The sequence below is a fragment of the Nelumbo lutea genome, chromosome 3 (genome assembly GCF_056320005.1).
Source record: "Nelumbo lutea isolate HS-2025 chromosome 3, American lotus-T2T, whole genome shotgun sequence".
In the NCBI taxonomy this organism is placed as follows: domain Eukaryota; kingdom Viridiplantae; phylum Streptophyta; class Magnoliopsida; order Proteales; family Nelumbonaceae; genus Nelumbo; species Nelumbo lutea.
This window is the reverse complement of record NC_142686.1, coordinates 113,720,637-113,748,004: the sequence shown is the minus strand read 5'-3', so window position 1 is coordinate 113,748,004 and position 27,368 is coordinate 113,720,637. Positions and strand designations below refer to the sequence as shown.

Genomic DNA, 27,368 nt, shown 5'->3' with positions numbered 1-27,368 from the left:
AGCAAATAGGGGTCCTGAGTATCAAATTAACAGTCCACAACCCAAGCCGAACGCATTGCCGTAAGTGAGGCTGCCCTATGAATGAAAGTGTTCATTCCTGAATTTGGAATTCAGCACATCACCCATTCCACTGTTGTGTGACAACATTGGACCTACGGGAGGATGATGTTAAGAGGTAGCATCAGCGGAGAATGTGGTAGACCCATTGAGGAAGCCACTATCACAAAAAGTGTTTGAGAAACACGTGGAAAGCATGGGACTCCGGTTTGTACCTGATTGGACATAAGTGCAAGTGGGAGCTGTTAGACAGTTGTATGCCCTTAGCTCCAATCAGAATGATGTACATTATGAGTTTATTATAAATGAATAAAAGTGCATATTTGATTCATGTTCCCTTAGTATGTTTCTGTGTAATACCCTTAAATTGGACACTTAATGAGACTCGTGTTAGTTTAGAATGTTCACAGCCAGTAGGTCGGTCTGGGGAGACCTATCCTGATAAGGCTGACACTATGGTGCCACAAAGTCGGTTGGGTGGCCTGTCTCAACTGCCAGGGTGAGACCCTAGGCACATATAATGTAGGATTAATTGAATCTTTGAACTTGACCAGATTTCCAGTATTGCCCTGCACCTTGGAGATTGATGGGCAAAACTGGAAAGTTACACCCGACCCTTAAACTCAATTATGATACTGCACTAGGTGTCGGATTGGGCTGTTTTTGATGTACCAATCAGTGAGATCCTTAGCGGGGGTCAAAACCTAGGTATGTTGGGACAGTCTGAGTGGGTGATCATAGTGACAAGATCAATGATCGGAATGCACTCTCACTGATGGAAACCAAGATTGCCGACAACCGACTTCAATCGTTGAGATTTGTTTTGCAAAGTATATTTTATATGAGATATAAAAGTATATATATATTATGGTTTCTAAAATGTTTGCAAAAGGTTTTAATTCCCGGGATCCATTTAAGTAGAGAGTGCAACACTGTTCCTTGCAGCCGAGGGAGAGGTCCTCTCTTGTCGGGCAGTGTATGATCATTATGGGCTGTGAGGTTAAGTGTAAGACCATTGAGGGTAATACCTGATGGGCTAATCTTGCATCTGCCCACAGTCCCTGGGTGTTACAATGTGGCTTGGCCCAGGGACTACTTAAGGTAAGTGTTGGGCCCATAGAGCCCATTTGATGGGTTCCAGGGGGTGCACTGTCCATAACAGTGTATTCGGCCAGGCCTTGTAACAAAGGTTGGGCCGAACCCATGTGGCTGATGTGTAGATCAATGCTTGGGTCCCATGCATACAAGGAAGCCCAATTGGGCAGCAATTAGGAGGGTTAAGTGAGCACATAAGCTTAATGGGCCTAAACCCCATTTCGAACTGGACTTATTTAAAAAGTTAAATATGGGCAAATTCTGAGATGGATCAGCAGATAGGATAGGGTCTTAACCCTATCCACTCAGAGAGTCCAGATCTGAATATGATTCAGATCTAGAAACCTCCTAATGAGATTAGGAGAAGGCTGATATAATCTGCAGATAAGATAAGGGTTTATCCTTATCACCTAAGGGGATGTCTGATCCAAATATGATTTGGGTTAGCAACTCCTATTTGGATTAGAAGCTGATCCTTTGGGTTTACAAAAGGAGGGGGCGGCAACCTTTAGAAGAATCACATAATTAGATCCTCTTCAGAGCTGAAATCAGAGAAGAAAGATTTCTGCAATCCTTGCAAAGATCTTTCTTGTCGCCTCCTTCCTACAACCGCCAGACATCCAGTTCGATCTCCAGTCGTTGGAGAAGTCAAGATTCGATCTTGATATAAGTTCTTTGAGAAAGAATTGATAGGAAGCTGTGCTCACGTGCCATCCTGTTGTTTCTTGTGAAGGACAGAGTTCTTGGAGAAGAACACTGCTGATTCTGCTCCATCCTACACTGCGCCATCTTTAGTGGGAGCAGTCTTTGGATCCTTCTTTGGGCGTGAACACCTTCGTTGGGAGATATTATTTCTCCGTATCAGGTATAATTCTCTCCTACTCCTTTTGGTTCAGATCTGGTTTAGTTTATGGTTCAAGATTGATCGTTGAAAATATGATTCCCAATTGAAAGGGAGAGAAAATATTTTGAAATTCACCCCTTTATTCCGCAAGATTTGGGCGTCCATACAATGGATCTCTCATCCCTTCACTGGCGACCTACAAAACATTCAGGCAGCATATAGGTTGAACGGGAAAAATTCTTTGAAGTGGTCTCAGTTTGTTCGAACATATTTAAAGGGAAAAGGAAAGCTTAGCCATCTCTTAGGGATGGGACCGAAGGAAGGAGATCCAAGATTTGATGCATGGGACGAAGCTGACTCCATGATCATGTCATGGTTATGGAATTCAATGAACCCTGAAATCAGCGACACGTGTATGTTTTTATCCACGGACAAAGAGATCTGGGATGCCGTTCGACAAACATATTCAAAAGCACGTGATGCAGTACAAGTGTACGAAATTAAAGTCAAGACTGGAGCGACTAAACAAGGCAGCAAGACAGTTACCGAGTACGCAAATTTACTGCAGAACCTGTGGCAAGAACTCGATCATTATCGGTGCATTGAGACTTAATGTGCAGCGGATGCAGCAATCCTAAAGAGTTTTATCGAAAAAGATCGCGTTTATGACTTTCTTGTAGGACTCAACGCAGAATTTGATCAAGTTAGGATCCAAATTCTAAGCAAAGAAGAGGTACCATCTCTAAATGAGACTATTTCTCTGATTCGTGCTGGAGAAAGCCATAGGGGGGTTATGCTTGAACCCCAAGTACTAGAAGGTTCAGCCATGGCTACGAGGATGGAACAACCGAAAATACTGGAAGGAATGAAGACAAATTTGTCCTCTGCATGGGACAACAAGGAGTCTCTTTGGAGTACCTATTGCAAGTAACCAACGCACACCAAAGAGAAGTGTTGGAAGCTGAATGGTAAACCATCGAATAGGGAATGGGGCTACCGAGGAGGACAACAGAAGAGTCGAAATCAAGCTAACTTCACCATGGATCAGCCGAGCCAAGAAAAGCCTCCAGACAAGATCGAGTTCAATAAGGAGGAGATCGAAAAGTTAAGGGGGCTTCAGGGGTCATTGGAGAAACCTAGTGGTGTAGGCTCTCTGCAATCTCAGGTAATTTTTCTATTCCTCACGGACTAAATGTCTCAGATGAACCTATTAGGGATTTATAGGTTATTGACTCAGGAGCCACCGATCACATGACTCACTCCTCACTACATTTTAGCACTTATACCCCCTGCCCAAGCAATCGAAAAATAGCCATTGTAGATGGTTCCCTTACTACTGTAGTTGGCCTTGGGGATATCCATATTAATCCATCACTTACACTAAAAAATGTCCTTCGTGTTCCCAAATTGTCCACTAACCTGGTATCCATCCAAAAACTCACCCATGACATGAATTGTAATGTGCTTTTCTATCCTTCTTACTGTATATTTTAGGACCAGGATTCGGGGAAGAGGATTGGACTTGCTAAGGAGACGAATGGACTCTACTATCTTGAAGAATCATGCAAATCAAATATTGTCTAGGATAAGTTATCTCTGTCATTCCTTTCATCATCCAACAAAGACACCATTTGGCTTCATCACTTTAAACTAGGACATCCATCTTTTGGAATTCTGAAAACTATGTTTCCCTCCTTGATTTAAGGATTGAATGTTGAATATTTTCATTGTGATGTGTGTGAATTTGCAAAACACAAGTGTGTGCCCTTTCCAATCAGCAACAAGAGAAGTTCAGTCCCATTCTTTTTGATCCATAGTGATATATGGGGACCCTCCACAGTTCCAAATGTGTCTGGCTCACGACGGTTCGTCTCTTTTATTGATGATTGCACTAGGGTCTCTTGGATCTTTCATCTTAAATCTAAATCAGATGTAAGTAGTGTACTCCCAAATTTCCATAACATGATTCAAAATCAGTTTGGGGTCAGAATCAAAAGATTTAGATCGGATAATGCACGGGATTATTTCAACCAAACTTTATCCCCATATTTTCAAAAAGAAGGGATTATCCATGAATCCTCCTATATTAATACTCCACAACAAAACGAAGTAGCAAAAAGGAAGAATGGTCATCTACTAGCTGCAACTCAAGCCTTACTTTTCCACCAGCATGTTCCAAAAACCTATTGGGGGGAAGTTGTGCTTACATCCGCATACATTATGAATCGATTACCTTCAAGGGTGCTGGGATTTAAAACACCAATGGAAACACTTTCTCAATTTTATCCCGATTTACGTACAACAAATAATCTCACCCCAAGAATCTTTGGATGCACTGCTTTTGTCCATGTCCATAGCCATAATAGAGGGAAGTTAGATCCAAGGGCCATCAAGTGTATTTTTGTTGGTTATTCGTCCACCCAAAAGGGGTATAAGTGTTACCACCCACTTACCAAAAAATTCTTTGTCTTTATTGATGTCACTTTTGAAGAAAAAACACCATATTTCACTCAACCTTATCTTCAAGGGGAGTCCTTGTCATTCATTGAAGATAAGGACAGAGATTTGTTCCCGCTTGGTCTACCTACAGTTTCTCAACACCCAAACTCAGCATCTATACTAGTTCAATCCGTATCTGCACCTATCGAACCACTTCAAACCAAACCAACTTCTTCACCCATTCATACCAGATCCATGACAGAGAATGATGAACTTTGTGACTCTATGAGATTGCAGGTATATTCAAGAAGAAGAGACCAGGATCCTAATCTTGTACAGGTTCAAGATTCAACTCCTAATCCTGAGAATGAGGTAAATACAGTTTCGGAAATTTCTTCTGAATTAGCATCTGACCAAGATCTTCCTATTGCCCTTAGGAAAGGCATAAGAGAATGCACTAAACATCCCTTATATCCTGTAGAGGAGATGGGTCGAATGACCCATAGACTGTCATTTCATGTTATGTTATGTTTCTCTCTGTTATAGGCCTTATTCTGGGCCCATACTCTGTAATGTTCTGCTTTTTGTATTTTCCTGCCCACTCAAGGGCCTCTCTGTAATTTGTCAAAGATTAACTTCTTAATAAGATGTTTAGAGTGTTAGAGGGAGGTTATGTTCGAACCTCTTACTCTCTAACACTCATTGCCGCCAGCTCTCTCTTCTCTTCCTCTCTTGTTTGTTTATTTTCTGGTTTGCATCTAATCTCAAACAATTCCATACATCAAGTGGACTGTTTTTCAACTTGGTATCAGAGCGGGCCATTGCTTGGCATGTCCCTCATGTGGTTCTAGTTCAGCCAACTGCATGAGGAGGTTCTAGGGCTGAATGTTTACAGTCATTCGTCTGGTTCTTGGAGGTAATTGGAGGGTGCCCAAGTTTCTACACACTTGGAGAAGGGTTCGGTGACCAGGAAGAATCAGAGAGCAAGGTGGTCGGCCTGATTTGAAATCATAGAAAAGGATTTCGAAGTTACCTCAGAGAGCAAAGTGTTTGGCTTGGCTTGAAGTTCAAACCAGAGATTCTCTTACTGTAAGTTTTTTCTCAGTCCTTTGCTGGGTTATTTTGTTATTTGGGAGGACTGTTAAAGCATTCAAAGCCCACCTCCATTCGGCCCATCTCCTCTACATATCCCTTAGAAAATTTTGTGTCCTTGAAAAAATTCTCACCATCACATGGGAGTTTCCTAGTTAGTCTAAAGCATTCATATTCCTAATACTTTATCTGAAGCATTATCTGATGAGAAATGGAAAGATGCTATGAGAGAAGAGATGCAGGCTCTAGATAAGAATCAAACATGGGAAATTGTTGACCTACCACCAGGAAAGAAACCCGTGGGCTGCAAGTGGGTTTTCATAGTTAAGTACAAGTCAGATGGCTCTCTAGAAAGATACAAGGCAAGACTCGTGGCAAAGGGATATATACAAACCTATGGTGTTGACTATTAGGAGACATTCACTCCAGTGGCTAAGATGAATAAGGTAAAAATTTTGTTGTCACTAGCAGCTAACCTCGACTAGTACTTGGAGCAATTTGATGTAAAGAATGCTTTTCTTCACGGTAATTTAGAGGAGGAGATATACATGGATATTCCTCCGGGCTTCAAAGGAAATCTAAAAGGAAATATAGTTTGCAGGTTGAAGAAAGCACTATATGGTCTCAAGCAATCACCTAGGGCGTGGTTTGGAAGATTTACTAAAGTTATGCTTTCCATCAGATACAAACAAAGTCAGGGAGATTATACACTCTTTATAAAGCATTCGGATGCAGGGGGAGTCACGGCTCTTTTGGTATATGTCGATGACATAATTGTGACAGGAAATGATGAAAAGGAGAAGGAAGCCTTGAGAAGATGCCTAGTCAGAGAATTCGAAATAAAAGAACTTGGGAGATTGAAGTATTTTCTAGGGATTGAAGTAGCTCATTCCAAAGAAGGCATCTTTATCTCACAATAGAAATATGTAACAGATCTTTTAAGAGAGACAGGAAAGTTAGCATGCAAACCATCCTCCACTCGGATTGAGCCAAATCACAAATTGGGAGAAGCAAATGAAGATCCAGCCATGAATAGGGAAATGTACCGAAGATTAGTAGGAAAACTTATATATCTTGCCTACACAAGGCCAGACATAGCATATGCCGTGAGCGTGGTTAGCCAGTTTATGCACAACCCGAAAGAGGTTCACCTACAGGCGGTCTATAGGATACTACATTACCTAAAGGCTAATCCTGGCAAAGGAATCTTGTTTAAAAGAAATACTGGATTATCCCTAGAAGCATACACCGATGCAGATTATGCAGGCTCTCCCGTGGATAGGCGGTCCACTACAGGTTACTGTACGTTCCTTGGAGGAAATCTTGTGACATGGAGGAGTAAGAAGCAGAACGTGGTAGCTAGATCAAGTGCGGAGGCAGAATTCAGGGCAGTGGCTTAGGGAGTATGTGAATTACTATGGCTCAAGATAATTTTGGAAGACCTAAAGATCAGATGGGAAGGCCCAATGAGATTATTCTGCGACAACAAGTCAGCTATTAACATTGCTCACAATCCCATCCAACATGACAGGACAAAGCACATTGAGATAGGTAGGCATTTCATAAAGGAAAAGCTGGATAGCGGATTAATTTGCACTCCATACGTCTCAACGAATGGTCAACTAGCAGATGTGCTGACAAAAGGGCTTTGTAGTGTGGCATTCCAAGGACTATCTCCAAGCTGGGAATGAAAGATGCATATTCATCAGCTTGATGGGGAGTGTTGGAAAGTAGAAGATTGACTCTCTGATTGATTCTCCATAATTTTAGGTCCATCAGTTTAGGAAACATACATAAGTTAGTTTCCTAGAATCATGGGATATTAATTGGAGAATCCCACTGATATAGAAATTAGTTTTCTAGGAAAAGTTAGTTTCCTATTTTATCATCCTGTAAGTTAGCTTTGTAGTTCTATATAAAGTTGTGTATATGCTCCTTGTAAGACAATACAATCAAATCATTTTTTCTCTCAAATTCTCAAATATCCCATATTAGTAGCTGCGTGTTGGGGGGAATTTGAGGGTGGGCCTTGGTGCAACAGTTGGGTTGCTCCATTGAAACCTGGGTGACCACGGTTCAAATGTTGGAACAGCCTTCTGTGTGGCTGTGCCTGCAGGGGTTATGTGCATCTGTCCCTCCCCAGACCCTGCATTGGCGGAAGTCTCATGTACTGGGCTGCCCTTTATATGTTGGGGGGAATTTGTCAAATTAGACAAAAGTCAGCATCATTGGTGATCTGTCTATACCAGAATCCAAGAAGTTTTCAGCCTACATAGGTTTGAGAAATATAACTGGATGTAGTACTTTGTAAAGCCCATAAGAGCCTGATGAATTCTACTAATTGGAGTTGCTCAAGCCTTTAGCTCATTGTGTTGTATTCTTTGTTGCAACTTCTTGGCTTAGCTATTAATTGTTTTTTTTTAATTGATAATTGGAAGATATTGACATAATTAAAGGGATCAAGTGTTTTCTGGAATGTTTTTTGTCCCCATTATAAAATTTCTTATTTTCTGATATATTCTTTACTGTTTCAGACTGTTTCTCTATCCATAGGTCTTGGGCCTTTTTCATGACATTTGTAAAATAGCTGAATTTGCATCTGCAATTGAATTTCCTTTTCTTTTTATTTTTAACTACTAAAGTTAAGCTTCTACTCTTTTCTAATGTAAGTTGTATGAACTGAGTCAAACTTTAACGGTCTTAACCCTTTTGGTTTTTTTCTTGTTGAAGCTCTACAAGCACATCTTTTGCACAGCCTTCGGGAATGTCGTTCCTCCCCGGTAATTTGTTTGATATATTTGACCTGCTTGCTTCTTCATGACTTTCGGTAATTGTCATTAACATTTAAACTCAAATGTTGTGTATCTGTAGATTTGAAGGAGTTATGCATAGCTGATAGTGAGAGTAGTTCCATCAGAGCACTTGATCTAAAAACAGGAGGCACAAGATTACTAGCTGGTGGTGATCCAGTTTTTGCAGATAACTTATTTAAGGTATCTTCTACCCCCTTACCCCTTCTTTTTCTCTCCCGAAAGAAAAGAGAAGTTCTATGAACATACAAGGAAGGGACTATTCTCAATATCAATGTGGAACTGCTTGTGCATCAATGAAGGTGTCTTTTTAGTTGGGCTTGTCTTGATCATGTTTGTACTTAATTTTGGCAGTTTGGGGACCGTGATGGTGTAGGCTCTGATGCACTTTTTCAACACCCTTTGGGTGTCTTATATGGAAAAGATGGTCAGATTTATATTGCAGATTCGTATAATCACAAGGTATTTGCTACTGGACCATGGTTTACAATGTTGACATATTTCCTAATATATTTTGGATCAGTAACCAATGAAATTTGATTTCATTATAAGGAAGAAAAAAATAGTATAGATTAATATCAGTTTTTGACATATGAGAAGCAAAGATTTTCAAACGTTACAAGGTTATTCCAAATCTGCCCAGAAAAGTTGATCCTTATATACCCTTTGTTTTGCCAAAGTATCAGCCATCCCATTTGCTGTTCTTTTGATCCACTTGAAGCTTGCCTCGAGATCCTTTGCTAAGCTCTTTATTTCTCTAATTAGATGTCTGAACTTCCACACACCTGGGTTGCTGTCATCCATCTAGGAAATTACTAATTTTGAATCACCTTCTGTTTCCAAATTCTTAAACCCCTGCTATTTTGCTAGTTTCAGACCTTGAAGTAGGGCTATTATTTCTGCTCTTGCTGAGTCCCCTACTCCTATGGGTCCTGAGAATAGGTTACCACTTTCCCTGCATATTTCCATTTCCATGAATACCAACCTAAATATTTATTGGAATTGGCATATTCTCCAATGATTTAATATTTTTATATTGTTTTTATCAGATTTTACTTTGTTAATTATATCAATATAAGGTTTTCAATTTAGGTTTACATTATGAAATATCTTCAGTTATGCATAACTTAATAAAATATAGTTGACACTTTAATATCTTAAACTTTTATGAAAACATAAACAGCATAATAGCATAAGAATCCTGTTATCCCAACTATATGGGGTCGGCTATATGAATCCTGTTTTGCCATTCTGTTCTGTTTAATGCCATATCCAATGTTAAATTATGAGTGCTCAAATCATATTCATGTGTAAATCATAAATTTTATGTTAAGCAGAAAACATAATAAAATAATATTTATAACTAAAATATCAACAAAAGATACTATCTAATAATATTTTAAGCCCTTATTCTACATAGAGGAAGGGGTCATCCTGAAATGGTATAATCATTTTAAAAACATCATTTTTTATCACTTTTTGTAAGGATATAAGTCCTTAAAAGAATAACGTCCCTTTACAGGGGGCTCAAATCGCTAAAGAGATGAACCTCAGAAATCTGGTCATAGAAGGAGACTCCAAAGTGGTAATAGGGTGGCTGAAAGAACCAGAGACAGCAGCTTGGCCTTTCAGGGGGGCGTTGAGAAGATTCAAATGGCTAACTTCTAATATAACAGTCAGAATTCAGTGGGACAGAAGATCAGCAAATGGGCTGGCAGACCTACTAGCTAAACAAGGGGTGAATAGGGGTCCATTATTCTGGGATACACTGTAATTTATATTGTTTTTGAGGCTGCATCTTGCGGCTCTTGGGAAAACTAAATGCTGTATCAGTTGTAAACCCATTTTAAAAAATTTTTAATGAAATGCTTTATTATTCATAAAAAAAAAGAATAATGTCCCTTTATAATTTCTAAAAGTTATTAACAAATATTTTCTTAGATTAATATTTACAATTGTTTTGACAGCTGTGTTTAGGTAGTTCGAACCAGTAGAGTAAGGGAGAAAGAAGAAGAAGGAAGAAGAAAAACAGTCGAATCTAATAGCTAAACCCTATCAGTTGACCATAATGTGGATTAGCCTCTAATTAGTTGCACAAAGACTAAACTGCCCCCACTTAAGTATGGGACATGAAGTCTCTATTAAAACTGCCACATAAGCACATAACAGAAATAAAATGACTAATCTACCCTTATTCGGCTAGCTCTAACACTCCCCCTCAAGCTGGAGAATATATGTCATATAATCCCAGCTTGTTACATATATAGTTCACTCTCCCTGAGCTTAAGCCTTTTGTAAACAAATCTGGCCATTGATCACCTGAGCCCACATGTTCTGTGCTTGTCTCTCCAGTAAGGACCTTCTCCCTCACAAAGTGGCAATCAATCTCTATGTGCTTTGTTCTCTCATGAAAAACAGGGTTAGATGAGATGTGGAGGTTTCAGAGAGGGAAGAGAACACTCCTGGAGTCCCGGTCATGTGTCAGAGGCTCCAGAGTCAATAATCTAGGGAGAGGGTTTGGATGCCAGACAAGCTATACCTAAGTGTGCAAGGGTTGCTGTAATATGCTGTGAAGTAGCCTGGAGGAACCTTTCATACTCATCGCGCGGTACACTCACCATCTCCTTCCCGGAAACAGATGTAGATGTGGAAGGTGTTAGATCTGCCTGTTGGTTATCACTGACATCAACCCCGCCAGCTATTGCATGATTAGCCCGTGTAGAAGGTGGGCAATGGAGATCATAACAGAAATTCACCGAATGTCCGTCCCTACCACAATGGGTACACTTCCTAGTAGAGTTACTTTTTCCTTTACCATGGCCTCCCCCTAAGTCACGATCACCACCACGGCCAAATATGGAACCACCATGACCTCCTCGGGAGGCATGTCCTCCCCCTCTAGTACCACGTCCACCTCCTCTGGCTATCACAAATGCTGATCTGTCAGATAGTGTGAGATTCTCTGTAGATCCCAAAGAAACCCGTGCAAAAACTTCCTCAAGTGTGGGAAGAGTAGAGCCTCCAAATATTTGGGCCCTAACTAGTTCATACTTTGATTTCAACCCCACTAAGAACCTAGTGACATCCAGTTGTTCCCTCTGTTGTTGCTGAACCTTAACATCTGGAGTGAGGGGATGATAAACATTGAGTTCATTTCTGAGGTTCTTCATACTGGCATAGTACTCTTCTAGGGTTTTATTCCCTTGTTGTAGATCAAAATACTCTTGATAGAGCTGATATACCCTTGGAGTATTGTCCTGCCCAGAATAAAGCTTCTTGGCATGTTCCCATATGTCCTTAGTTGTATCTAAGAACATAAAGTTGGCACTTATTTTGGGTTCCATACTATTCCATAGCCATGTCATGATTTGGGCATCTTCCTGTTCCTAGTCATCAAACCCTGGAGAGTCAGTTGATGGTTTATCTTCCTTCACGTGTTTCACTTTCCTTTTTGCCTTGAGGAAAACTTCCATTGACTTGGCCCATGACACATAATTCTCACCATTAAGTTTAACGGAAGTCATCTGTGTAGAGAACACTGATGTGGACCCCACTATTGTGGTCCCCATTGTGTTCGTATGGCAACATAGCATATTTTTTTTGTTAGTTATGTCAGTGTTAGTTGGTAGTTATTTCAGTTTGTTGTTACAGCTTGTTATTTCAGCTTTATTATTAGTTTATTTGCCATTTAAGCAATAAGGGCAATTCAACCCTTTTACAATTAGTCAACATATATAAATATTAAGAGTAGGTCGACAGATCATTATGATTGACCCTCTCTCTCTTTTCTAAAACCCTTTGTGTGCTTCTACTTTTCTCCCTCTCTTCTTCTTCTCCCTCTTTTCTTCTTTTGAAATCTTTTTTTTTACTTTTGAATTCAAGACTGATTGTAGTCTTGATCGACTACTTGGTATTAGAGCAAGGATTAGGGTTTCTCATGTGAGTTTGATCCAGCCAACCACATGAGAGTTGCCTAGGGCTAGAAGACTAAGAAAGAGGATCGGCTGATTCTTGGAGGCTACTGGTAGTGTGCAGCTACTACTAAGAAGATTGTAGAAGGTTGGGAGAGTTCCAGTAGTTAGGAAGAATTAGAAAAGGCTTCGGATCCCCAAGATTAGGGTTCTGCATCAGACAGAAGGTGGCGGCCAGAGATTTTCTTTCATAAAGTAAGTTTTTGCTCGAGAATAACCTTGAAAGAACCATCTTGGCCTAATCTGAGAGGTGCGACTAGAAAACCTTTTTTTTCTCTTTAGGGTTTTGAGAGAAAACCCTAAAATTCAGAACTGTCGTTGACTTCAGATCAGATCTAAACCGGGTTATCAATTGTTATCAGAATTCTGTTTTTCCCTTGTTTGTGGAAGACCTAGGCTGGCTGTTATCAGTTGTTTAGGTGTTGTTTTCTATTACAGTAGCCTCAAAGTTTTTATTGCTAATTCTTAACCAAGAATGGAGTTCAAGAATCAGGGGGAAGGTGCTTTTGGGATTAGCAATTCTGGTAACATGTCTGAGAATGCATTTCAGATTACAACTGTGATGTTTGATGGATCCAACTACTTAGAATGGGTCCAATCGGCCATGATGGCTATTGGGGGTAGAGGAAAACTTAGCTACCTGTTGGGAGATGTGAAAGAACCATCTAAGGAGGACCAAATGTATACCAAATGGGTTCAGGAGAACTATTTGGTTATGACATGACTGTGCAACTCTATGCAGCTACATATCAGTCGAAACTATTTGTGGGCAAAAACAGCCAATGAAATCTGGGATGTCATGAAAGAGACCCACTCCCTACCCCTTAATGTTGCTAGGGCCTATGAATTGAAGTGTGAGGTTAATAACCTTAAGCAAGGAGAGAAACCGGTCTACGTTTACTTCTCTACTTTGATATCTTTGTGGCATGAAATTGACCACCTAGAAACACTTGAGTGGGAAAGTCAGAAGGATGCACAGACTCATAGAAAGCAAGTTGAAACTAATAGGGTGTTTGAATTCCTAGCTGGTCTGAATCCTGACTATGATATTGTGAGACAACAAATACTAACAAGGGACAGTGTGACCTTATCTCAAGCCTACTCATTGGTGCATAGTGAAGAGACTAGGAGAAAGGTTATGATGCAACATCAGCCCTTCCCACCAGCCTTGGCAGCAATTAAACCTAAGTCTGGGGGTGATACAGAAAGGGATATAAAGAAGGAAGATAAGCGGGATCTAGTGTGTGAACATTGCAAGAAACCTAAGCATACTAAAGACACATGTTGGAAGCTGCACCCTCATCTAGTCCCAGCAAAACTGAGGAACAAAAGGGGTAATGCCCATATGGCTGTTAATACTGATTCTGCATCCTCATCGGGCACAAAAGGCACGCCTCTAGACACCTTAGCTGTTGTTCAGGCTGCCCTAGCACAGTTGGAAAAGGAAGTTGGGAATTCAGCTCAATCATCTCAGTCATCTTTAGCTCCTTCCACATCAGCCTTTTCTCATTCAGGTATCAGGCCTCAGCTTACCATGCTTCAGCTCCGGGTAACACTGAACATTGTTGGTAAATAGACTTAGGTGCATCTGACCATATGACTAGCTTGCCATCACTGTTCACTACCTATCACTTATCTTCTGGTAGAGATAAAGTGTCCATTACTGATGGTTCCCTTGTTCCCATTTCTGGCAAGGGAGACATCAAGTTGTCTAATACCATTTCCTTATCTTTAGTTTTGCATGTTCCTAAGCTTGATACTAACTTGCTTTCAGTCAATAGTATTACAAAACATCAAAATTGTTCAATAACCTTCTTCCCTGACCGATGTAGTTTTCAGGACTTGGAGACAAGGAAGGTGATTGGGACTGGCCATGAGACGAATGGGATCTATCTGCTTGGAGAGAGTTCTCATTGGAAAGATCATGAAGATAGGAAGCCTTTTGTTTCTCAGCCTGCTAGTCCGGTTATGCTTTGGCATAATTGGTTAGGTCATTTATCCTTTTGGTCTTTAAAGAGTTTGTTTCCTAATTTGTTTGAGTCTGTTCAGATGTCAAATTTGAGATGTGAGAGTTGTGAACTTGCAAAGCATTGTAGAACATCTTATTCCTTGAGTAATAAAAGAAGTAGTAATTCTTTTGATGTTGTGCACACTGATGTTTGGGGCCCGTATCACATCCCTTCTTGGGTTTACCTAATGCGTTCTCGAGATGAGGCTCCTGTTCTGACCCAGATCATTCATTAGATGATTTTAACCTAGTTTGGGGTCAAAATCAAAATCTTCAGATCCGGTAATGCGAAAGAATACTTTACCAAGCCACTGGCCTCTTATCTACTTGATCATGGGATTATTCACCAGAGTACTTGTCCTTATACACCATAGCAGAATGGAGTTGCCGAGAGGAAGAATAGGCACATATTGGAGGTGGCTAGAAGCATTATATTTAACTCCAATGTGCCTATCCGTTTCTGGGGCAATGCTATTCTTACAGCAATGTATCTCATTAATCGAGTTCCTTCACGAGTTCTTGACATGAAGCCTCCCTTTACCCCTCTATACCCCAATAAAGAATTATTTACTGTTCCCCTTAAAACCTTTGGTTGCACTTGCTTTGTTCAGATTCTTGGACCTCATCGTTCCAAATTTGATCCTAAAGCCTCCAAATGCATTTTTCTCAGTTATGCACAAACTCAAAAGGGTTATTGCTGCTATGAACCTACTTCCGGGAGGAGATTTGTCTCGATGGATGTTACTTTCTTTGAGGAGGTAACCTATTACCCTAGGGTTTCTCCTCAAGGGGAGAGTAGTGAGAGTGGGGTTAACTCATCAGAAGTTCCTTTACCTATTCCATTGAGTGATGAGGGATGTAATGAGGAGGGTTGTTAGAGGTGTCAGGATTTGAGAGTCTATCACAGGAGGTGGAGGCAAGTTGATTTCGGTCATCAGCAGTCCAGGCCAGCCCCAGTTCCTTCTACGGATCCAGATCCAGGTCCCCCTGAGATACCTTCCACTATTGCTACTTTACCTTCGTTGGATGACCTTGACCTCCCTATTGCAGTCCGTAAAGGCAAATGGCGTTGCACCACATCCACAACTCACTGCATTTCCCAGTTTCTGTGCTATGATCACCTGTCTCCCTCTTACAGGTCCTTTCTCACATCCATTGCTGATATTCCTATTCCCAGAATAGTGCAGGATGCTTTGTCAGTTCCTGAGTGGAAAGATGCAATGAAGGTTGAAATGGATGCTCTTCTGAGGAATAATACTTGGGAGCTAGTTGACTAGCCTAAAGGAAAGAAACCGGTTGGATGTAGATGGGTATTTACTGCGAAACATAATGTTGATGGTTCCATTGAAAGGTATAAGGCCCAGTTAGTTGCAAAGGGATTTACTCAGACTTATGGTATAGACTATTTGGAGATTTTTGCTCCAGTGGCAAAAATGACCACTATTCGAGTTCTGCTATCCCTTGCAGCCAGTTATTCTTGGCCCTTGTTCCAGATGGATGTTAAAAATGCCTTCCTCAATGGAGACTTACAGGAAGAAGTCTACATGCAGTTAGCTCCTAGATTTTATGATGCAAAGACAGGTAAGAAAGTTTGCCGGTTGAATAAAGCCTTGTATGGACTAAAGCAGTCCCCCAGAGCTTGGTTTGATAGATTTAGACAAGCCCTTGAAAAATTCGGCCATGTACAGGCCTAGTCAGACCATACATTGTTCATTAAAAGAGTGGACTCTTCCTTGACCTTGCTTGCTGTATATGTGGATGATATTGTGGTGACAGGGAATGATAACAGTGAGATTGAGTCTCTTAAACAACTCCTTCATCAAGAGTTTGAGGTGAAAGATCTGGGAGAGCTATGATACTTCTTGGGTATTGAGGTTGCTAGATCTAAACACGGGATCTTTATTTCTCAAAGGAAGTATGTTCTAGATCTATTAGCAGAAACTGGAAAGTTGGGTGTTAAGCCTGCAGATACACCTATTGAACATAATCACAAGATCAGTGCAGAGGGTGGAGAGCCTCTTGAAGACAAAGCTATGTTCCAACGGTTGGTTGGAAAACTCCTCTATCTTTGTCTCACGCGACTTGACATCAGTTATGTAGTCAGCGTTGTTAGTCAATATATGCACTCTCCTAGAACTACTCACTTGTAGTTGAGAGAATATTAGCATACTTGAAGAGATGTCTAGGTAGAGGTATATTGTTCAAGAATAATGATCACATAAAGATAGAGGTCTATACAGATGCTGATTGGGTTGGGAGTGCTGATGACAGAAGGTCTACCTCTGGATATTGTGCCTTTGTAGGAGGTAACCTTGTCTCCTGGAGGAGTAAGAAACAAAGTGTTGTTTCTTGTTCTAGTGCTGAAGCTGAATCTAGATCTATGGCTAATGGTGTGGCTGAAATCCTATGGCTGAAGTCATTATTTGAAGAGTTGGGTATTGATTATGAGAAGCCCTTAATGTTGTATTGTGATAATCAGGCTACTATTAATATAACTCATAATCCGGTACAGCATGACAGAACTAAGCATATCGAAGTTGATCGACATTTTGTCAGAGAAAGGGTTTCGTCTCAAGAAGTGTGTCTCCCGTATATCACCTCCAGCATGCAGCTTGCAGATTTTCTCACCAAGGCTGTTCCAAAGAAGAAATTAGAGTCAGACTTATGCAAGTTAGGAATGACAAATATCTATTCCCAACTTGAGGGGGAGTGTAGAGAACACTGATGTGGACCCTACTGCTGTGGTCCCCACTGTGTTCGTATGGCAGCATAGCATATTTTTTTTGTTAGTTATGTCAGTGTTAGTTGGTAGTTATTTCAGTTTGTTGTTACAGCTTGTTATTTCAACTTTATTATTAGTTTATTTGCCATGTAAGCAATAAGGGCAATTCAGCCCTTTTACAATTAGTCAACATATATAAATATTAAGGGTGGGTCCGCAGATCATTATGATTGACCCTCTCTCTTTTCTAAAACCCTTCGTGTGCTTCTACTTTTCTCCCTCTCTTCTTCTTCCTCTTTTCTTCTTTTGAAATCTTTTCTTTTACTTTCAAATTCAAGACTGATTGTAGTCTTGATCGACTACTATCTGCACACCCAAATAGTCAGAGGGGATCATCACACTCAATTTCTGATCACTAGAACCATCTCCCGTTGCTGCCATTATGTCCCCCCACTGCTATCTCTAATGTTGAACTCTCAGTCACCAGCCAAATATTGCTGTCAAGGCAGCACTACAGCACACTGTAGCAATCTCACAATGAGTCACAATCAACACTTGATGTAGAGTAACATTCAGGTTAAGAACTGGATGTTTTAACCAGATTAGAACATTGATGAAGGATACTAGGTTGAGGTATTCGACCACTTCTTTCAGCACTTTTTTTTTTTATGTTCACACCACTACTGACACCCCAGAAATATTAGGCACCATTACAACAACACAACACTCAAGCAACCACACAAAAAATTTTGTTCACACCACTACTAAGGCACTAACAACCCAGAAATAGTAGTCACCATGACAGCATTGTAACAACTCGAGCAACCACACACAAACCCTCTTGAAATGGTTCAGTAGAGGGTAAACACCACAAGCACCACCACACGACTAGGGCTGCAAACATGGTGACAGAAGTATTAGGCTGATATCCTAGGGCTGCCGCACCTTCCTAATACTTGTAATAGGGATTGTGGCGACCTAAAAAAAATAAATAACAGATGCCGCAGCTTTCAAATTATGTACCTCAGATTCGCAGCCCAGAGAAGAAGAAAAAAGGAGAAAGAACTTGAAGTCGCAGGATGGAAACCTTGAAGTCGCAGCCTTCTTCTCCTTTGTTTATGGCTCTGATATCATGTTTTGATAGTTGTGTTTAGGTAGTTCGGACCAATAGAGAGTAAGGGAGAAAGAAGAAGGAAGAAGAAGAATAGTTGAATCTAATAGCTAAACCCTACCAGTCGAACATAATGTAGATTAGCCTCTAATTAGTTGTACAAAGACTAAACTGCCCCCACTTAAGTATGGGATAGGAAGTCTCTATTAAAACTGTTAGACAGTGTATGCCCTTAGCTTCAATCAGAATGATGTATTGGTGCATTTTTTGTAAATGACTAATAATACATAATTGATTCGTGTTATATATGGTGTGTTTTTGTGTAATACCCTTAAACTGGACACTTAAGAGACTTGTGTTAGTTTAGAATCTTCACAGCCGTTGGATAGACTTGGGGAGGTTTATCCTGCCAAGGCTGACACTAATGTGCTGCCAAGTCGGTTGGGGTGGCTTGTCTCAGCTGCCAAGGTGAAACCTGAAGCACATGTAGTGTGGGTTTACTTGAGACATTGAATCGGACCATTTTCCAGTTATGCCCTGGACCTTGGAGACAGATGGGAAAAACTGGAAAGTTACACTTGACCCTTAGACTCGATTATGGTACTACACTGGGTGTTGGATTGAGCTGTCTTTTATATGCCAATCAGTGAGATCCTTAGAGGGGGTCAAAACCTGGGTATGTTGGGGTAGTCTGAGAATTCACTTGAGTGGGTGATCATAGTGATAGGATCAGCCCCTTTGTCGAACAAAGTGAATGATCGGGGAATGCACTCTCTCTGATGGAAACCTAAACTGCTGGCAGTTTATTTCAAATTTGTTGGGATTTGTTTTTGCAAAATCTATTTATATAGAGATATACATATATATTATGGTTTCACAAAATGTTTGCAAAATGTTTTAATTCCCAGGATCCATGTGAGCAGAGAGTGCAACCTGTACCTTGCAGCCAAGGGAGAGGTTCTCTCTTGTCGGGTAGTGTTTGATCATTATGGGCTGAGAGGTTAAGTGTAAGACCATTTAGGGATAATAAACCTGATGGGCTAATCTCATATCTGCCCACAGTCCTTGGGCCTTCATAAGATGGTTGGACCCAAGGACCATTTAGTGTAAATGCTGGGCCCATTAAGAGCCCATACTGATGGACCCAGGAGTTCACTGTATCAGCAGTGAATTCGGCCAGGCCTTGTAACAGAGGCTGGGCTAAACCCATGTGGCTGATGTGGAGATCAATGATAGGGTCCCACACCATACAAAGAGAACCAAACTAGCCAGCACTTAAAGGGAAATGAGCCTAAAGCCCAATTTGAACTGGGTTTAATTTGATTAAATTAAATAGGGGGCGAATCTGGGTATGGATCGGCAGATTAGGATAGGAGGATAACTCTTATCCACTTAAAGAGTCCAGATCTAAATAGAGATTTGGATTAGGAAACTTCTAATTTGATTAGGAGAAGTTAATCCTGATCTGCAGATAAGATATGGGATAAGCCTTATCACTTAAAGAGTCCAGGTCCAAATAAAGATTTGGATCAAGAAACTCCTAATCAGATTAGGAGGTTAACTCTTTAAGAGTTATATAAAAGGAGGAGGGCGAACTGGAAAAAGGTTACACAGTTCTACTGCTTTCTACATTTAGTTCTCTACCCCTCTGCTCTTGTCGCCCTACCCTGTTCGATCTCCACCTCTTGGAGTGATCAAGATTTGATCTTGATATTGTTTCTTGGTGGAAGAAACAATCTGAAAGCTGTTCTCACATCCCTACATAAATCTTGCTGAAGAATTTGGGTTCTTGCTGAAGAATCCCCTTGCTGATCTTGCCTCACCCTAAGCTGTGCCATCTTCAGTGGAGGAAGGATTTGGAAACCTCTTTGGGCGTGAACACCTACATTGGGAGGAGCTTTTGCGTGGATTCCGTATCAGGTATACTTCTCCCTAATCTTGGTTGCAGGTTTGGTCTTGTTTGTTTCAAGAACAAACATTGAAAAATGTAGTTTTTCTAAAAGAGAGAATAGGATTCCCGGAAGGGAGAAAGAAATTTTTGAAATTTCGCCCAGCCACCCTGCATGGTTCGGCCATCCATATGATGGATCTCCCTTCCCTTCAAAAACTGCCACATAAGCACATAACTTAACAGAAATAAAATGACTAATCTACCCTTATTCGGCTAGCTCTAACAATAATGAATCTACACGGAATTTTCAATATTTCCAACATATTGTTTTTAGTGAATATTTCCATTGAAATTGAAATTTAGAAGCTTGTGTTGAACTGGATGCCGATTCAAGATTGCAACATGCAAGCTTCATATACAATTCAAGGAACTAGTTCAAGTTTATGTATTTCCTTCAATAAGAAGTTTGTCTGTTCTACCTCCCTTATGATATCTAAAGCTGTTATCCATAAGTGGAATTAATATGAGCATACCACCAAGCACCAAGGATGTGACTGCAAACAGGAACTGTGTTCAGTATTCCCTATCTATTCTTTCTTGACTTTGACTGTTTGTGAACTTAATAAAAAGAATGAAGTGGAAAATGAATGATAGGCACGCCACTATTAATAAGCAGTGTTGTGTAGAATCTTCTAAATAGAAGGTTTCATCTTGGGTGGTCAGTGGACACTGGCAACTTTACAGTTATCTTCTTTCCCTCCTGATTTCATTTAAATGAACATCTAAGCTATATTATTGATTACTTCTTTTCCTATCAAGACTTCCTAGATAACAACATTAAACATTTAGGCTTTTTTGTGCCTTTTCTTTTTAGGAATATTACGTTGTGATGAGGGGTAATTTGGTCCTCCCAATCGAATAGCGATACGTAACCTTCAGTTGACACCTTGGCGTTGAGTCAGCAAACCAAATCGACAAATTAACTCGGAGCACCTTGCCCAGGCCAATCTTGGCAAGGCTGAACTAGTAGACCCCGTAAGATTACGATGACCTGTCGTAGAAGCTGGCCGAGCTGTAGAGATTCAAGACAACTTGCGAGGGAGAACTCACTAACCACCCCCAATGGCACGCCGGTAAGAGCGCCGATGACTCGACCGTTGGAACGATCTACCGTGTCGCACGCCTCAACTTTACTCAGGCAGACTATAACCTCCATGGGGATCTCGCAACTGACGGATTAACGCGCCAGATAAAACGGAAACAGCTCCGCAAGGAGATCAGGCCCGTTACCAAGATGGCCCTGTACACTGGTGCCTATAAAAGGCACCTATTCCCACTTGAAAAGGTATGCGTAATCACACACTCTCAAGTTCTCTCAGTTTATAGAAAGAACTCTAAACACTCTTTGACTTAAGCATTGGAGTGCCCTCCCTAGGTAAAAGACACCTGGACACTCTCACCTTCTTTCCGTTGTAGCTAACATCAGCTTGGTCACACTTCAGCTCGGCCAATACAATTCGGCCCAGCCAGTCAAACGTTCGAGTCAAACTCCGAGTCACCAGACACAAGGGAGCTTCCAGATTATGCGACATCAATTGGCGCCGTCTGTGGGAACTGTGACAAAAGCTAAGTTCTCTCCTACTCTCTTTAAAAAAGAGGGGCTAAAGAATGGCATCCTCCAGCAATCAGCCCACCAATACCAATAACAATGGCCAGATCCCCATTGTTACTATTGGCCAAATCGACATCCCTCTGCACCTAGTCGCCGTACTAGAGAATGTGAACGCACCTCCTTCAGTCGAGCTCACATCGACTCCTGCTGCAGTCGACGCGCCAGTTCTATGACCTAGTGCGGTGCGTGCAAGGAATGTGTGAGCAACTTAAGTCCTAGGAAAACAAATTCACCTCCGTGGCGGGGCAGCAACAACCCTAGCAATGACAGCGACAACAACACCACCAACAGGTACCTCTCCAGTAGGTACCTTAGCACAACCAATAGGTACCTTACCAGCAGGTACCTCAGCACAGCCAATAGGTACCTTTCCAGCAGGTAACTCAGCAGAACACCGGTTCTTGGTTCTTCACTGCCCACTTGGGTTTCCCGTGAATGTCCCAACATGTGTCACGTGTATGCCGTGAGCATCGACAGTGGGTACAAAACAACTTGTCTTTATCATCAGCCTTCTTGGTGTCACTTTTCTTCCCCATGTTGTTATTACTCATTGCAGCCAATGCAACTTGTTGCTCCCCCTCGGTTGTAACCATCACACTCCGCCTACTTTCTTCCGATTGAACAAGGGCATATACCTCGTAAACCGACGGCATCTCTTTACTTCCTAAGATCTGAACTCTCAAGTGTTCATAGGCAGGGTTCAGTCCCAACACGAAGGCAAACTCACTCTGCTGAGAAACTAGCTTCCTGTAGGCCTTAGCATCATCATCATGTTTCCACTCCATAGCTTGATAATGATCCAATTCTTTCCATACGGAAGTAAGGGCTGAATAATAGGTAGACAAACTATGATTTCCTTGTTTGCAGGTTGAGGATTCAGCTTACAACTGGTAAACCTTGGCATAATGCCTTTGCTCAGAATAGGTAGTTTTGGCCTGTTCCCAAATCTCACTAGTGGTGTCTACCCACATAAAGTTCTTCTTCACATCAGGTTCCATGGCTGCAAGGAGCCAAGACATCACCATACTGTTTTCTTGGTCCCACCTATCATGTTCAGCTGTCTCACTCTTGGGTTCTTTCACCCTTCCATTTATGTAACCAGCTTTTCCCCTTCTTGTTACATAAAGTTTTACACTTTTAGCCCACTCCAGGTAGTTTAGACCATTTAAAGGGGTAATGGGCATGGGAAACATCATGTTTTCACTTCCCATACCAGCTGTGCTGCGGGTTGGTGTAACCCCCGATGAAGTCGAATCATAGTTTGCCATAGAGTACTGCTGAATCAGACCAAATCCCACACAACTACACAACGGCCACAATTAGAATACCAACCCTCAAGAAATTTACTTCTGGAATGTGGAAAAAACAAAAAAACTGCTGAAATCAACTCAGTGATGGTTCAGCCATTAAAACAGCCTAGTAATCAGTCCAGCACCAGCCGTTAGAATAGTATACTAGCAGTTCGACTACAGCACATTTAATCTAACAGTCCATCTAAATGAAGGTATAAAACCAAAAAGCAAGGCCTTCACACCATTGGCCATAGAAAAAAACACAAGAACACATACCCTGTCCAGCACCTGTACGAAGGTGCCGACCAGAAATTAACTTCACAGCATCGAACAGATAAGGAAGGGAGTCTTTATTGCATCACCCTTCTTTTTCTATGGTCTCTGTCTTCCACATCCAAGAAATCAAAGAAGAAAGAGGACGAAGCTTGTTCAGATGGGAGAAACAGATTTTTATAGCCTAGAACCTTGCTCTGATACCATGTAATCATTCATGGAGAGAGAGAGACGAGAGAGAGAAAGAGAAGAGAAGAGACGAGAAGAGGGAAAAGAGGATAAGAGGAAGATATGTTTGAGAGACACAAAAAAACTCTTCTGGCTGCCGCCAGTTTAGTTATTTATATTAACTTAATATAAAAGGAATGGGAGATTACAAGTATGCCCCTGGTGCCACTCCCTAGTAACAAACTAATAAGAAAGAAAGAAACTAACTGGCTGACAGCATCTTAAGCTGTCAGCACACTAACAACAACTGTGAAATAACAATTAAATAATCCTCACAACACATGCCATGTTGGCTTATCTAGCCAAGATGAGGGAACTCCTGCCCAGCTTCCATCCTTGGCACCTCCAACAAATTCTGAGTTCGGAAAACACAAAAGTTGACGCCCTCTCCAAGTTGGCAAGTATGATAGATAGAATGGCAAGCAGCTCGCTACGTGATAGTAGGTGACCAACTCTACAAAAAGTCCTTCATGTTGCCATATCTTCGGTGCCTACGTCGAACTGAGGCAAATAGGGTATTACATGAGATCTACGAAGGGCTTTGTGGAGGACACTTGGGGGGTAGGGCCCTAGCTCTGAAAGCCTTGCGACAAGGGTACTACTGGCCCACCGTGAAAGTAGATGCGGTCGAGCTAGTCCAGAGATGTGATAAGTGCCAGCGACATGCCAACATCCTACACCAACCAGCGGCTGACCTGAAATACTTAACCAGCCCATGGCCATTCGTGCAATGGGGGATAGACTTGCTGGGCCCCTTCCCACCAGCGAAGGGTCAGAAAAAGTTTCTAGTGGTGGCAGTAGACTATTTCACAAAATGGGTGGAAGCCGAGCCACTGGTCACCATAACAGCTCACAACGTTCAAAATTTCTTCTGGAGGAACATCGTTTGCAGGTTCAACCTACCAAGAGTACTGATCTCAAACAACGGGAAGTAGTTTGAAGACATCAAAATTCCAAGACTGGTGTGCACAGATGGGAATAAGGCAGAATTTTGCCTCGGTCGCTTATCCCCAAGCCAACGGTCAGGCCGAGGTAACCAACAGGGTCATCCTTTGTGGCCTCAAAGCTTGGCTTTCCCGAGCTAAAGATTTGTGGGCAGACGAACTACCCAGTGTGCTTTGGGCCTACCGAGCTACTGTTAAAACGACAACAGGAGAAATGCCCTTCAACTTGACATATGGAACCGAGGCAGTAATACCAATAGAAATGGAAATATCAGCACTGCTCCTTGAAGCATTCGGTGAGGAGACCAATGAAGAAGATCTACGAGCAAATCTCGACCTGGTAGAAGAGGTGAGAGACCTGGCCTACATTCGAACTGCAGCACACCAACACCGTGTGGCTCGATACTATAATGCCCGAGTTAAGAGATGCCAATTTAGAGTTGGCGACCTGGTACTCAGGAAAATTATGGTGCCCAAGCCCAGTGTAGGAAAGCTCGGTATGAATTGGGAAGGCCCCTACAGGGTCTCCAGAGTGATAGGCGGAAACATATACAAGCTCGAAACACTCAAAGGGAAGGCAATACCCCGGGCTTGGAATATAGACAACCTACGTAGGTATTACCTTTAAAGTGAAGTGTTTCGAGTTGTGTTCGCGAGTTTGCTAAATTTCACTAAGGCACCCCGAGACTAGCCAACAGCTCGGTCAAGGAGCGCGGAAGATAAATTCGACGAGCTGCATCTATGGAAGTATGTTCGACCAGTATGATGACAATTCAGCCAAGCTAAATGACAGTTGCAAAAGTTACGTTGCACAAAATTAAATCCCATTAAAGTGGAGAAAGGCCAATGACCATACATATGTTTAAAAAAAAAATTCTTTCAATAGTTCGGACATTAAAAGGGCACACAGACCCAAGAACCTACAGGAGCACACTGGCTCCCAGAAACAACAAGAAGATCATCACCAACAGACCAGCTGAGCTACTCGTCGTCACCGCCCTCTTTGTCCCCTTCCTCACCATCATCCCCCTCGTCCTCGAGAGTCAAGGGCTCCTCATCCACCTGTGCAATGAGGTCACCCAGCACATTACGCACAGAGAAAGAGCCAAAGTTGAAGGAAGGATGCAACGCCTTCAAATGGCAGTGGCATAACTTGAAACCCTTCTTCATTGAAGGGATGCCATCCTCCGCCCTCTTCTTCTCATACTTTGGGGACTCTAAGAAGCGAGCAATAGCTTCCTCCCCAACTCGGAGAATATCCTGAGTATACTTCGACTGCCTCTCCTCCAGCTGATCCTGGGCCTCTACCAGCCCGTGTTGTGCCTTAGACAACTCACGCTGCAATTTTTGGTTTACCTCGTAGAAACGCTGGCGGTCCTCAGAATCGACCCGGAGCTTCTGCATCTCAGCCTAAAGCGAGCTGATGCTCGCTTGCATGCTAGCTCTCCTTTTGGCCTGAACAAACGTGATCCAACAAGACTTGCTCGATGGTGTTCGCTACAAAAATCACAATCAGAATGAGATATTTCGCATACAAGGACAAAGAATCTGTAGAAAGACAAACTTGGACGGTGCACTGGGTCATCCGAGCTCCGGCGTCGATGGGGTCCAACAAGCTGTAGTAGCGCACATCCTTGGGGAGGAGCATACCCCTGGCTACCCGGAGAGCGATGCAAGGGTTGTTCGCGTGATCTACCACCGAGACATTGGCGACGTGAGGAACAAAGGGAGGAATGTCCTCGACATAGGGGCTGGCCTCACGCTCCTCTTGGCTGACCTAAGGTTGGAAGGTAGTAGGGCCTGGGTACTGATCAGTGCACATTGGCTCGTTGCCTCCCTCAAGGTCGATGACGGGACGGGAGGAACATGGTGACCTCGCCTTGGCACTGGCTGAGGTCCCCTTCGTAGAAGAACGACGATTTGCCCTTTGCTTCTTCCTGGACGACCTTTTGTCTTTGTCAACTGCCATCATGGAAGCCAAGCTCGCCATGTCTAAAGAAAAGACAAACAGTTAGTCAGACTGACAAGCTAGAAATAAAGGAAATATAAAGTGCAGACGCTATACCTCGACGATCAACCTACCTACACAACTCAGGCCGGCTTGTATAAGCATGGGCTCGGCCAAGACCCTTTCTACTTGAACCTTTTCGTGGACGAGCTCCTGAAGGGCTGCTTGGAGCTCGACATCCTCACTCTCAACAAAACTTCGACAGTTACTATACCAAACAATGTCCATACCCCAACCACCGTCCTTAGCAAGAAATAAAAAGTTATTCTTCCACCCCTTAACTTTATTGGGGAAATCGACCAGTACTTTCCACCCACTATGAAAAGGAAGATAGAAATAGAAGGGGCCTAAGATCCTCTTCATATGAACCAAAGTAGAAAAGATCTCGAGACTTAGTGGGAAGTTATGATGGTGGCACAAACTGATCAGCCCCACCAAAGTCCAGATCACATTGGGGGCAAGCTGACCCAGAGATACACCGTAACGCCTTAGAACAACAACTATAAAAGGGTGAAGGGGGAAGCGGAGACCGGCAGCCGTCTCCTCATAGACACACAACGCGTTACGGTCATGGTCCCAAGGAAAGTGGTCAGCATTCGGCTCGATCCATCTGTACTCACTAGGGATTTGGTACCTATGACACAACTCAACTATTTGCTCCCCAGTTAGCTTGGTCGGACTGAACATATTTATAACCTTTCCAACCTCATGCCTCTTACTCACCAAGGAACCTGTGCAGTACTCTCCATATGAGCCCTCCCCTGAGTAGCTCACCTCGCTATCCGACCTCTGATCGGGCAGCCTACCCGCAGATGGATTATCAGACATTGTGAAGACTAGACTACTCAGCGGAGGAACCAAAGAAGACTAGCAACGGCGACAATGGAACTCGGACCAACAAACCAACTTGG

The 27,368-nt window shown here is 42.1% G+C and overlaps 1 protein-coding gene across 6 annotated transcripts in view; it reads left to right on the top strand.

Annotated features, from left to right (window-relative positions):
• Window positions 1-27,368, top strand: part of LOC148867755 (haloacid dehalogenase-like hydrolase family protein) — a 166,321-nt gene that overhangs the window by 93,646 nt on the left and 45,307 nt on the right. For all 6 annotated transcript variants that reach the window (XR_016109488.1, XR_016109486.1, XR_016109487.1 and 3 more), the window contains exons 21-23: window positions 8,258-8,307; window positions 8,399-8,520; window positions 8,692-8,799. Coding sequence is in view for 3 of the 6 variants with exons in the window: in XM_088975984.1 (XP_088832110.1) it covers window positions 8,258-8,307; window positions 8,399-8,520; window positions 8,692-8,799 (280 nt within the window). In the remaining 3 variants the exon portion in view is untranslated. The remainder of the gene's footprint in view (window positions 1-8,257; window positions 8,308-8,398; window positions 8,521-8,691; window positions 8,800-27,368) is intronic.